At 47.0% G+C, this 11,883-nt stretch overlaps 2 protein-coding genes across 12 annotated transcripts in view; one reads left to right on the top strand and one right to left on the bottom strand.

The window, feature by feature from the left end:
* Htr2b (5-hydroxytryptamine receptor 2B) overlaps positions 1 to 11,883 on the top strand; it is a 748,006-nt gene that overhangs the window by 576,654 nt on the left and 159,469 nt on the right. The window lies entirely within an intron of this gene.
* The window catches only part of Armc9 (armadillo repeat containing 9), a 137,292-nt gene that overhangs the window by 23,660 nt on the left and 101,749 nt on the right, over positions 1 to 11,883 (bottom strand). For 3 of the 4 annotated variants that reach the window (XM_050123108.1, XM_050123109.1, XM_050123110.1), the window contains exon 21: positions 6,226 to 6,341. In XM_050123108.1, the coding sequence (XP_049979065.1) occupies positions 6,226 to 6,341 (116 nt within the window). Of the gene's footprint in view, positions 1 to 6,119; positions 6,440 to 11,883 lie in introns of those variants that run through there. The other variant, XM_050123111.1, reaches the window with a different exon arrangement.

The following is an 11,883-nucleotide window of genomic DNA, read 5'->3' as shown; positions in this document are numbered from 1 at the left end:
TTCTTCCTTTTTTTTTTTTTTTTTTTTTTTTTTTTTTTTTAAAGATGGGCTCTCAAGTAGCCCAGGCTGGACTTGAGCTCTTAATGTAGCTGAGAACTGCCTTGAACTTCTGACCTTCCTACCTTCCTCCCCTAAGTGCTGGGGTGAGAAGCAGAGCCAACGCCTGGATAAACCACCTTGTTTGTTTGTTTTGTTTTAAACAAGGCTTCTCTGTGTAGCTCTAGCTGTTCTGGAACTCACTCTGTAGACCACGGTGGCCTCAAACTCACTGAGATCCTCCTGCCTCTGCCTCCTGAATGCTGGGATTAAAACCTGTGCCACCACTGCCTGGCTCTGCAGAACCTTTTTAAAGTGTAGCGACAGAGGCCAGCAGGACCTGTAAGGTGGCAGTTGGAATTCATGCCTGCTAATCCCCTTGTGATTTCACAGCACTCCAAGGGTTAGCATGTGTTGAACACACCAGTCTATCTCAAGAGCTGCGGGTTGCTCAAGACCCCTCATGTTTCCACCAAACAAGGCACAGAGCACTTCTCAAAGGATAAGGCTAACTGTGACATCCTGTCACGTCATCCCTGAAGAGAGGCAGGCAAGCTCACAGCTGAGACAAGCGATGGCCCCATGTCGAGGAGATGGATGGAATTTCTGGTCCAGCCGACCCTGAGAGACTGTGGGGGCTCTGTGCGTCATCCTGGACAGACAGGTCTCTAGCTGTGTGTATGTGACACTGGTCCAGCTGACCCTAAGAGACAGGCAAGCACTCTGGGGGTTCTGTGCGTCAGCCTGGACAGACACTCTAGCTGTGTGTGTGTGTGACAGAGCACTCACTCAGCAAGCAGACACGGGCCATGGACTCAGCAGGGGCTTAGTGAGTCACAGCTCAATGACAACGACGCCTGCCTAGGGTCACATAAGGGAAAATGACTGCCGATCAGTATCAGCTTCTCCGGTTCAACAGAGACAAGGAGACGCGGAACCATGCTGGAGAGACTTCTCAACATGGTGCTGGGCCTGCAGTGAGTTAGAAGTGGGCCACTCAGCTTCTAGCTCGGAGCTGGAGTTTTCTTGGGGGCCAGGGAGGGAAAGAAGAGGGCAAGGTAAAGAGGGACAAGAAAGATGTTTAGATTTGAATCCTGAGGGAGACGAGGAGCCAAATAAAAAACAAAAAATGACATTCTGTGTTAGAAGGATTCCTCTATAGTGATCTTTATTTATGTTTTAATAAATAAAGCTTGCCTGAAAAATCAGAGGGTCAAACTAAGCCACTAGAGCCCAGACAGTGGTGTCATGCATCTTCAATCCCAGGATTTGGGGGGACAAAGTCAGATGGGTCTCTGTGGGTTCCAGGTCACCCTGGGCTACCCAAGATCAGTGCAGAAACATCCTGGTGGTGGTGGCTCACACCTTTAATCCCAGTACTAGGGAGTCATGTCTTTAATTCCAGCACTAAAGGGAATATAAGACAGGAGGAGACAGGGACTCGGGGCTCAGTCTGCAGCCGCCCAGCCCTGGTAGAGGTAAGACTTCTCTAGTGGTTTGGCTGTTTTGCTTTTCTGATCTTCAGCTTGAGCCCCAATATCTGTCTCTGGGTTTTTATTCTTTGTGCTACAGGCCCTCTGTGGTCCTGGTGGGTATGGGATAGCAGGAGAGAAGGGAGAAGGTCAGGAGGGAAAGGTGGCTCTGGTGAAGGCCCAGAGGGCAGAGGGCAGAGGCAAAGAGTGAAGGGTGAGTTCTGGCTGGGCTATTGCAGGGGTCCATGTCAGTCCCTGAGGTACCGGCTGAGGCTGTTATGCTGCCCCTGTAGATACTGGCTGGGGTGCTCTGAGGCACGTCTATCTGTAAGTCCAAGTTGGGCTGGGGTGCTATCAATGAGCAGGGTGAGGACCCCAGATTGGGGCTCTATACCTTATCCAGAACCCAGCACACAGGAGGAAGCTGGGTTATGGCAGAAGGCCAGCCCACTGTGTTGGGGACAGGGGTGGGACAGTCACTGGGAGGGAGCTGGGTTAGTAACTGTGCAGAGGGCCCTGAGGGTGCCAAGAGTTGGGAACTGTAAAGTCACCTGTGATCCTGGACATTCAGGAAGAAGCGAGACCGGTGCAAGTAACCAGAGAGCACCTAAGGGTACGGGAGACTAAAGGAAGGAGAAGCTGGGGAGCGGCAGAGAGGGGCAGTAAGTGTCGAGATGGAGCAAAGGGCCTCCAGAATCCAGGAAAGTTCGGTAGGCCGACCTGGATTGAAGCCTGGATTGAAGCCGTCTCTGTGAGGCACAGCACAGCCAAGACAAGGCTGGGAGAGGGTGGAGTCGTGTGCCCGTGTTTACCTCAGCCTTTCCGTTCTTGATAAAACTTGATAGTGCTTATCAAGAAGAAAATTAGGTAATACAAAGGATGTGTAGAACAGCCCCTATCACAATATCCATAGTGACCACTTCACGGTTAAATCAGTGTTTAAAAAACTGGCTGGGAACGCGGCTCAGTTGGTTACGCAGCCTGCCTGGCAGACAGGGGGCCCTGGGAGCTACCCCCAGCACTGTGTTAACCAGGCATGCTGGCACAGGCCTCTGACCTGGCACTTGGGAGGGGGAGGCAAGAGAACAGACACATGACGGTCGTCCTCAGTTAAATACAAGCTCCAGGCCTCAGTTAAATACAAGCTACCTGAGACCCTGTCTCATTGTGGTGTATATCTTTAAGCCCAGTCCTAGGGAGGCAGAGACAGGTGGATCTCTGCAAATTCAAGGCCAGCGTACTCTACAAGTAAGTTCCAAGCCAGCCAGGGCCTTATAGTGAGAACCTGTCTTAAAAAACAGGGCAGGCACCACAAAACCTGTTTCGTTTGTTTTTTTTTTCGAAAGGGGAGAAAAAACAAAAGGCAAATATATACTTCAAAGAACCTGGACCAACGGGCCAGTCTGGCTCTTTACAGTTGGCCCGTCATCCCACTTTACAGTTTGCTTTTGTATTCAACACCGTATTATCACATTGTGAGGAGCTACGTGTCATCAACTATTCTTAATGCTCCTACATATTTCCAATACTGTTCATGACCATAGCTTGGTAGCCAGCCTTCTCTACTGGGCATGTCGATATTTCATCATAATCACTACGGTAACAAGTACCCTGTGCGGGTCTGGAAATTACAGGGTAGAGCCAGTGACCCAGAAATCTGTGAAACACACATTAACTAAGTGTCTCCAGGAGGCCTAAGATTCTGGATTTGTCTGGAAGCAATGCAAGGTTACCAAGGGGTCATGGTTGTGAGCAGAGTCAGATTCCTTGAGTGTGAATTCAAGAAGCAGAGGTAGGAAGTCTAACGACCTACCGTCCCTCAGGGCCCTCAGGGGGCTGCAGGTTTTCTGAACACTGTCACAGCCTTAGGTCACACCGAGCAGATCTCTCCATGCCTTTTCTTGTTACAGGATTTGTTCTGAGTGCTTCTGAGGGTAGGTGTCACAGCTCACTTATTTTTGGGTCCCTAGGACTGAGTTTACACCCCATCAGTCATAGAAATGAAAACAATGTTGAACTTGGAGGTGGTGGGGTGGTACACAGCTGTATTCCCAGCACTCAAGGGGTTGAGGCAGTGGATAGTGAGTTTGAGGCCGGCCTGGGCTATAAATGAGACCCGGACTCGCTTCATTCTGGCAGAGGGACTTGGGGGTAGCCACTGCTTCATGGGGGGGGGGGAGAACGGCAGATCCAGGGGTGCTGGAAAAGCACGCCCAAGGACAGGTCACCTGGCCCAAGAATGAACAGTGCCCCTTGGTCAGTGTTAAATTTGTTAGATCCATGGTCACCTCTGACTAAAATGTCCTTATAGCATGGTTGCCTTGCTGTGAAGCCAGGGTTTTAGTTATTGTCTAAAAATTGAAGACTGGCCGGGCAGTGGTGGCGCACGCCTTTAATCCCAGCACTCAGGAGGCAGAGGCAGGCGGATCTCTGTGAGTTCGAGACCAGCCTGGTCTACAAGAGCTAGTTCTAGGACAGACTCCAAAACCACAGAGAAACCCTGTCTCGAAAAACCAAAAAAAAAAATTAAAATTAAAAAAAAATAAAAAAAATAAAAATTGAAGACTGTTTTCTTTCCCATGCCCAACAGGCATTTTATCAGTTCCTCTTGCTCTTCTGTCCCAAGGGACCATTTTAAACTAGGCTGACCAGTACTCATCTCTTGCTATATTCCAGACCAAGGCAGAAACCCTCAACTGTGAATGACGCACCGGAGGACAAGGAAGGCATGGCGACACAGTTCACACTACTGGAAGCTTGGAGGTGTGGTCAAGTGGTTGTTCCTACCTAGTCATCACAGCGTGTGCACATACGTATGGGTACAGTGTGACATTTCAATACACAGACGATACACCATCACACCAGGGCAACCGGCACATCTAAGAGGGTGTTCTTATTCTTAGGAGGTTTATGCTGAGGGTCTGGAACCTTCTTTTAAACAGTTCAGTAAGAAAAAAAAATGAAGAAACAAAAAGCTGTATAAGCCAGGTATGGTGGTACAGGACTGTGAGACTATTCCTCGGCCACACAGCAAGTTCAAGGCCAGCCTGGACCATGTGATACAAAAGAAAGGCCAGGTTGGCAGAGCACACCTTCGATCCTAGCCCTAGAGGGGCAGAAGCAGATGAATCTCTGGCTAGCCTGCTTTACGTAGTAAGTTCTGGGTCAGTCAGTGATTCATAGTGAGACCTTGTCTCAACAAACAAAATATAAAACAAGGGTCTGGAAGGCCGGGTGTAGTGGCACAAGCCTTTAATCCCAGCACCCTGTGAGTCTGAGGCCAACCTGGGCTACATAGTGAGTTCCAGGGCATCTGGAGTGACACAGTGAGACCCTGTCTTGAGAAAACAAAACAAACAAACAAGGGTCGGGCGAGATGGCTCAGTAGTTAGTGCTCGCTGCTCTATCAGAGGATCAGGATTAGCGCCCATGTCGGGTGGTTGCAATCCCTCGAAACCCCAAAAACCAGAGGATCCGCTGCTCTTTTCTAGTCTCCGTGAGCACCCCCACTCACACAGAAGAAGTGAATCTCTTAAAAACAGGACAAGGGTATTCGTAAAGGCTGTGCTGGACACACAGAGAGCAAGAGAGCGAGAGAAAAGGCGACGTGAATGCCGAATCCCTTTAGTGGGGTGTTCTCTCAGTTCTACTGCAGGCTGTGCGCGCAAGAGAAAAGAACACAATATACTTACCTGTGTATCAAAAATTAAAAACCGAGAAACAGAAGCACAAGAGAGCTAGCCAAGCAGCCCTCAGAGTGCTGACCTATGGTGTGGGAAGTGTCACCCAGCAAATTCCAGACGGGCAATGCCGGGCAAGAGCAGGTGTGGACACTGGGTTCCGGAGCTGTGGCGCGGAGCTCACACGGACAGGTATCTCCACCCTCTTGGCTGCTCAGTGCCTTCTGGTTTATCATAAGGTTGTCGCACAGAACAACTGGAAATGTCAAACTGTCCAGCGATAGGGGCTAAGGAAAACACGGTGTGGCTATTAGGAGAAGGTCACTACCGGCCGAGTGGGGAACTGGAGGCTCCTAGCCAGCGCGCTAGGATTGTTCCTGCACACCTGGTTATAGTTTTCCCAGTCCAGGAAAAGACAGGGCAGGCAGGGACTGGCAGCTGAGCCCCAAGCCTTTCAGGAGGCCCAGAGGCCCAGGTGACCTGACTGAAGTTTTATTTTTCTGTCAAGAGGTAGAGACCAGGCTACAGAGAATGCAGTGCCTGGCAGCTAGAAAACGCACATGGCTGCTTTCCCTATCTGTTTTTCCTGTGCTGGGGGTTAGAACCCAGGGTTTGTGCATGCCGCGGGCCACATAGCTGCTCTCTTCTAAAGCAGAGCTAAGACACTCCAGTCCCAGCACTGGGCCTGGTGCTGAATGAACACCATTCATTCAGGAATGGACGCCAGGGCAGGAGTTCAAACCGGCTGAATCCGCCACGGCTCAGTAGCTTCCTTCTGAAATGACCTTGGCCAGCAGTAGTCTTTGGAGGTGGCCCTAGGGTTTTATAAAGTCACATACTTCTCCTGGAAGAAGCCTAAGTGTGTATGGGGATATAGGACCTCACTTGATTTTCCTCCAAAACTCCTCAAGAGATAAACAAGGAGAAAAGCTTTCCAGAAAGAACACTTTATTGTGTACTTTAATATATATTACACAGCAGTTAACCAAAGCAGAGCGTAAGAAAATAGACTCCCGTTTCCTGTATCCCGAACTTACACTGGGCACCCTGTCCTGTGGCCGCCAGGAGTGACGGGCCGCCGCAGGGGCTCATCCCCACTCCACTGCACGCTGGCCAGGCCTTTCCGCCGCGCCTTCCCAGTGTTGGTCATGATCTGGTGGAAGAAACAGGTTTGGAACAGTGTGTCTGAGCGGACGAAAGGGGAGAGGTTTCCAGGGACATGAACTTCCAGGCCCAAGGGCACCTGTATTCCTAGGATGCAGGAAGATCAGAATTCAGTTACGTAGCAAGTTTGAGGTTAGCCTGGGCTACATGAAATTCTGTCTTAAAAATAAGTGGGGGTAGGGTGGGGGAGATGATGTAAGATCAGAGTTCAGATCCCAGCACCTACATAAAAGCTGGGCAGACACAGTGTCTAGCTTGAAGTCCTAGCTGGGAAATACAGACCAGGGATGCCTGGGTAAATAGGCTAAGGAGAGTAGCCAGATCCCAGAGCTCTGGGTTTGGTGAGAGATCCTGCCTCAATTTCCTCTCTCAATAGGTGGAGAGTAAAAAAGGAAGACATGTGACATTCAGTGTCAACTTGTGACCTCCATGCACACACACTATATGAACACACATACGTGCACACACACCATGTACCAAAAAAGAAAAAGGAAAACCTAGAAACAATAATGAAAACCAAATAAGAGCCAAGCGGTGGTGGTGCACACCTTTAATCCCAGCACTCGGGAGGCAGAGGCAGGTGGATCTCTGTGAGTTTGAGGCCAGCCTGGTCTACAAGAGCTAGTTCCAGGACAGGCTCCAAAGCCACAAAGAAACCCTGTCTCGAAAAAACAAAAGAAAAAAAAGAAAACCAAATAAACAAAAGGGGCTACATGACAGGGTCTGCGCTGCAGGCTCTGTGGGAGCACACACGTTATGAGGGGAGAGGAGCCCTTCTAGCTGTGCATACAATCACATGTAGCAGCATAAAACTTAAAAAGGCACAGGAAGAAAAAAAAAACAGGCAAGAACAGTAGTTACTGTAGGCTTTGAAGAGAACTGAATCTTTTTTTTAAATTTTATTTATTAAAGATTTCTGTCTCTTCCCCGCCACCGCCTCCCATTTCCCTCCCCCTCCCCCAATCAAGTCCCCCTCCCTCGTAACCCCAAAGAGCAATCAGGGTTCTCTGCCCTGTGGGAAGTCCAAGGACCACCCACCTCCATCCAGGTCTAGTAAGGTGAGCATCCACGAAACTGCCTAGGCTCCCACGAAACCAATAGGTCCAGTAGAATCAAAAACCCGTTGCCATTGTTCTTGAGGTCTCAGTAGTCCTCCTTGTCCGCTATGTTCAGCGAGACCAGTTTTGACCCAGGCTTTTTCAGACCCAGGCCAGCTGGCCTTGGTGAGTTCCTGATAGAACATCCCCATTGTCTCAGTGTATGGGTGCACCCCTCGCGGTCCTGAGTTCCTTGCTTGTGCTCTCTCTCCTTCTGCTCCTGATTTGGACCTTGAGATTTCAGTCCGGTGCTCCAATGTGGGTCTCTGTCTCTGTCTCCTTTCATCGCCTGATGAAGTTTAATATTCAGGAGGATGCCTATATGATTTTCTTTGGGTTCTCCTTCTTATTTAGCTTCTCTAAGAACCCGAATTATAGGTTCAATGTCCTTTATTTATGGCTAGAAACCAAATATGAGTGAGAACATCCCATGTTCCTCTTTTTGGGTCTGGCTTACCTCACTCAGGATGGTGTTTTCTATTTCCATCCATTTGCCTGCAAACTTCAAGAAGTCCTTGTTTTTTACTGCTGAGTAGTACTCTAATATGTATATATTCCATACTTTCTTCATCCATTCTTCAATTGAAGGGCATCTAGGTTGTTTCCAGGTTCTGGCTATTACAAACAATGCTGCTATAAACATAGTAGAGCATATACTTTTGTTGTGTGATAAGGCCTCTCTTGGGTATATTCCCAAGAGTGGTATTGCTGGGTCCATGGGTAGGTTGATCCCAAATTTCCTGAGAAACCTCCACACTGCTTTCCAGAGTGGTTGCACAAGTTTGCATTCCCACCAGCAATGGATGAGTGTACCCCTTTCTCCACAACCTCTCCAGCAAAGGCTATCATTGGTGTTTTTGATTTTTGCCATTCTGACAGGTGTAAGATGGTATCTTAAAGTTGTCTTGATTTGCATTTCCCTGATCGCTAAGGAAGTTGAGCATGACCTTAGGTGTCTTTTGGCCATTTGAACTTCTTCTGTTGAGAGATCTCTGTTCAACTCAGTGCCCCATTTTATAATTGGGTTGATTAGCCTTTTACGGTCTAGTTTCTTGAGTTCTTTATATATTTTGGAGATCAGACCTTTGTCAGTTGTGGGGTTGGTGAAGATCTTCTCCCAGTCAGTGGGTTGCCTTTCTGTCTTAGCAACAGTGTCCTTTGCTTTACAGAAGCTTCTCAGTCTCAGGAGGTCCCATTTATTCGATGAGGCCCTTACTGTCTGTGCTGCTGGGGTTATACGTAGGAAGTGGTCTCCTGTGCCCACGTGTTGTAGAGTACTTCCCACTTTCTCTTCAATCAGGTTCAGTGTGTTTGGACTGATATTGAGGTCTTTCACCCACTTGGACTTGAGTTTTGTGCATGGTGATAGATATGGGTCTATTTTCATTCTTCTACAGATTGACATCCAGTTTTGCCAGCACAATTTGTTGAAGATGCTCTCTTTTTTCCATTGTATACTTTTAGCTCCTTTATCGAAAATCAGGTGTTCATATGTTTGTGGGTTAAAGTCAGGGTCTTCTATTCGATTCCATTGGTCGACTTCTCTGTTTTTATGCCAATACCAAGCTGTTTTCAATACTGTAGCTCTGTAATAGAGTTTGAAGTCAGGGATGGTAATGCCTCCAGACGTTCCTTTATTGTATAAGATTGTTTTGGCTATCCTGGGTTTTTTGTTTTTCCATATAAAGTTGATTATTGTCTTCTCCAGATCTGTGAAGAATTTTGATGGGATTTTGATGGGGATTGCATTGAATCTATAGATTGCTTTTGGTAGAATTGCCATTTTTACTATGTTGATCCTCCCAATCCAAGAGCAAGGGAGATCCTTCCATTTTCTGGTGTCCTCTGCAATTTCTTTCTTCAAAGACTTAAAGTTCTTGTCAAATAGATCTTTCACTTCCTTGGACAGAGTTACCCCAAGATATTTTATGCTATTTGTGGCTATCGTGAAAGGTCATGCTTCTTTGATTTCCCTCTCTGCTTCCTTATCCTTAGTATAGTATAGGAAGGCAAGAGAACTGAATTTTTAAAGGTGAGAAGGGGAGAAAAACCAGGCAGATTCGATTTAAAAAAAAAAATCAACATTTTAACCAGGTGTAGTGGTATAAATTTGTATAAAGCCAGCACCCGGGAGGGAGGCAGAGACGGTGTATCTCTGTAGGCTAAGGGACAGCCTGATCTACATTCTCTCTGCTATGCTAGCTAGAATTTGGGCCATCCCAAGAAGCTGAGAAACATATCCAGTTTAAGGTTAGCCTGGGCTACTTAGTGAGACTGAAACAAAACCAGTAGTTAAGCTACTAGATAAGGGGCCAGTGCCACAAAGACTTCTTCCAGTCGAGTCTGAGGCTCCTGCTGGCTCGCTGTTTTGTGGGAGACCACCCCTCCCAGAACCTCCCATGGGGTCAGATAATAAATCACTTATTTGTTTTTTGGATGCTTGAAAACAGGACCTGGCAATGCATCTGGCACGCAGTGCAGGGACCATTCACTAGCCATTCCTTAGGTCAGAGCTTTCCTCCTGTCTGCTGGGCCCGCACAAGGACACCCAGGGACTTCTCAGTGGCCCTGCCTGCGCTGCATCTGTTGATGAGGATGCACTCTTCAAGCTGGATTCCAAGGAAATGCCTGAGGAGCTTCAGAAATTGGCAAAGGGTGTGGCTGTACCTCTAGACCAAGAATAGCTCCATCTGGACTACAGATGGAGGCTCTGCCTGAAGGAAGGTTCTCCCAGGGCAAAATGTGTTTTTAACCATGATAAAAGCGATGAGTTATAGGATGGCCAGAGCTGTTACTCAGAGAAACCCTATCTCAAACATACACATATACACGACAAACAAAAAAAGAGAAATTACAGAATCTGTCTGTCTGTCTGTGGTGGTTTGAAAGAAAACGCCCCCCATAGGCAATTAGGAGAGGCACTATCAGGAGGTGTGGCCTTGATGGAGGAAGTCTGTCACAGGGGTGGGCTTTGAGGTCTCAGATGCTCAAGCCTGGCCAATGTGTGTCAGTCTCTCTTCTGCTGCCTGTGGATCAAGACACTGAACTCTCAACTCCCCTCCAGCACCATGTCTGATTGCATGCCACCATACTTTCTGCCATGCTGATAATGGGCTAAACCTCTGAAAAGCAAGTCAGCTCTAACAAAATGTTTTCCTTTATAAGAGTTGCAATGGTCATGGTGTCTCTTCACAGCACTAGAAACCCTAAGACTGACTATCTCTATCTATCCATTTATCATCTCTCTCTCCATCTATCTATCTATCTATCTATCTATCTATCTATCTATCTATCATGTATGTATGTATGTATGTATGTATGTATGTATGTATGTATGTATCTATCTATCTATCTATCTATCTATCTATCTATCTATCTATCTATCTATCTATCTCAGCACACACAAAACAACCTGGAACAGCAGACTCTTAGCTGACTACTATCCACTCCCTCACTTATTACTGATGACACAGTACCATGTCTAGTTAAAAAGAATTCATCTTCTCAGACTCTCTTGCAGCTCGGGGTCCCCTTCTTGACTACAGTTTATGACAGTAGCTGTCAGCCATCTCATGAACAAGAGACAACCAACATGTAATTGACAACACTGAGACAGAGGCACAGAGCCAATGAGACCCAGCCTTCCTAGTGATGTGTGCATATGGTCTTTTTTTTTTAGATCTGCAAGAGTAGAAACATTTGACAATAATCAATTACTGCTGCTACCTGTTTATTTGTCTATTTTGGCTCCCTTGTCTCCTCCCCTTATGTTACTTGATGCTGGAATGACCAAGTAATTTTTCAGTTTGCCAAAGACACACTGGGCTGAGCAGAGGTTGCATTTAATTAATTTGAGCTTAGTAGGAAAATTTTATGATTCACGGTCACACAAGGCCAAACACTTAGCTCTTCTAGTGTAGGGATTTACTATGTGGCCAGAGTATTCTCAAGCTTCAGTGTGCAAAGAAACATGGAATGTCTGACTCACGGGTGAAGGGTGGCAGAGTATCATTCCAGAACAGGCCACTCTGGCAGACAGGTTATTACGAGCTAAAGACACTTGAAACAGAGCAGATACAAGAATGGTCTCTGACTTCCCTGCTATTCTCCATAGAAATAAGAGATAAAAACTTCATGTGAGAGCTGACTTTCCTGTATCAGGAGAAGACACATTCCTGGTTGGGACGTCAAGGGCTAAGAGAATTCTGTCTAAACACACCTTGTAAAAATATTTCTTGTCAGCTTTTATCTCTCAGTAGAAAACATTACAAACACACCCTAATACATATTTTAAAAATTACATTTTGTGAATATAAAATAACAACTCTGCTGTAAAGGGAATAATTTATTCTGTGCCAAATATTAATAACCATGGCTCAGGAGCACAAATCCAAGCCAGCCTGAAGGGGTTGGTGTGAGCTTTCACACCAACAG

This window comes from Alexandromys fortis, unplaced genomic scaffold, assembly GCF_014885135.2.
Source record: "Alexandromys fortis isolate MF-2015 unplaced genomic scaffold, M_Fortis_MF-2015_v1.1 scaffold_213, whole genome shotgun sequence".
Classification (NCBI taxonomy): Eukaryota; Metazoa; Chordata; class Mammalia; order Rodentia; family Cricetidae; genus Alexandromys; species Alexandromys fortis.
The sequence above is the reverse complement of the archived record's forward strand: the minus strand, read 5'-3'. Positions and strand labels throughout refer to the sequence as shown.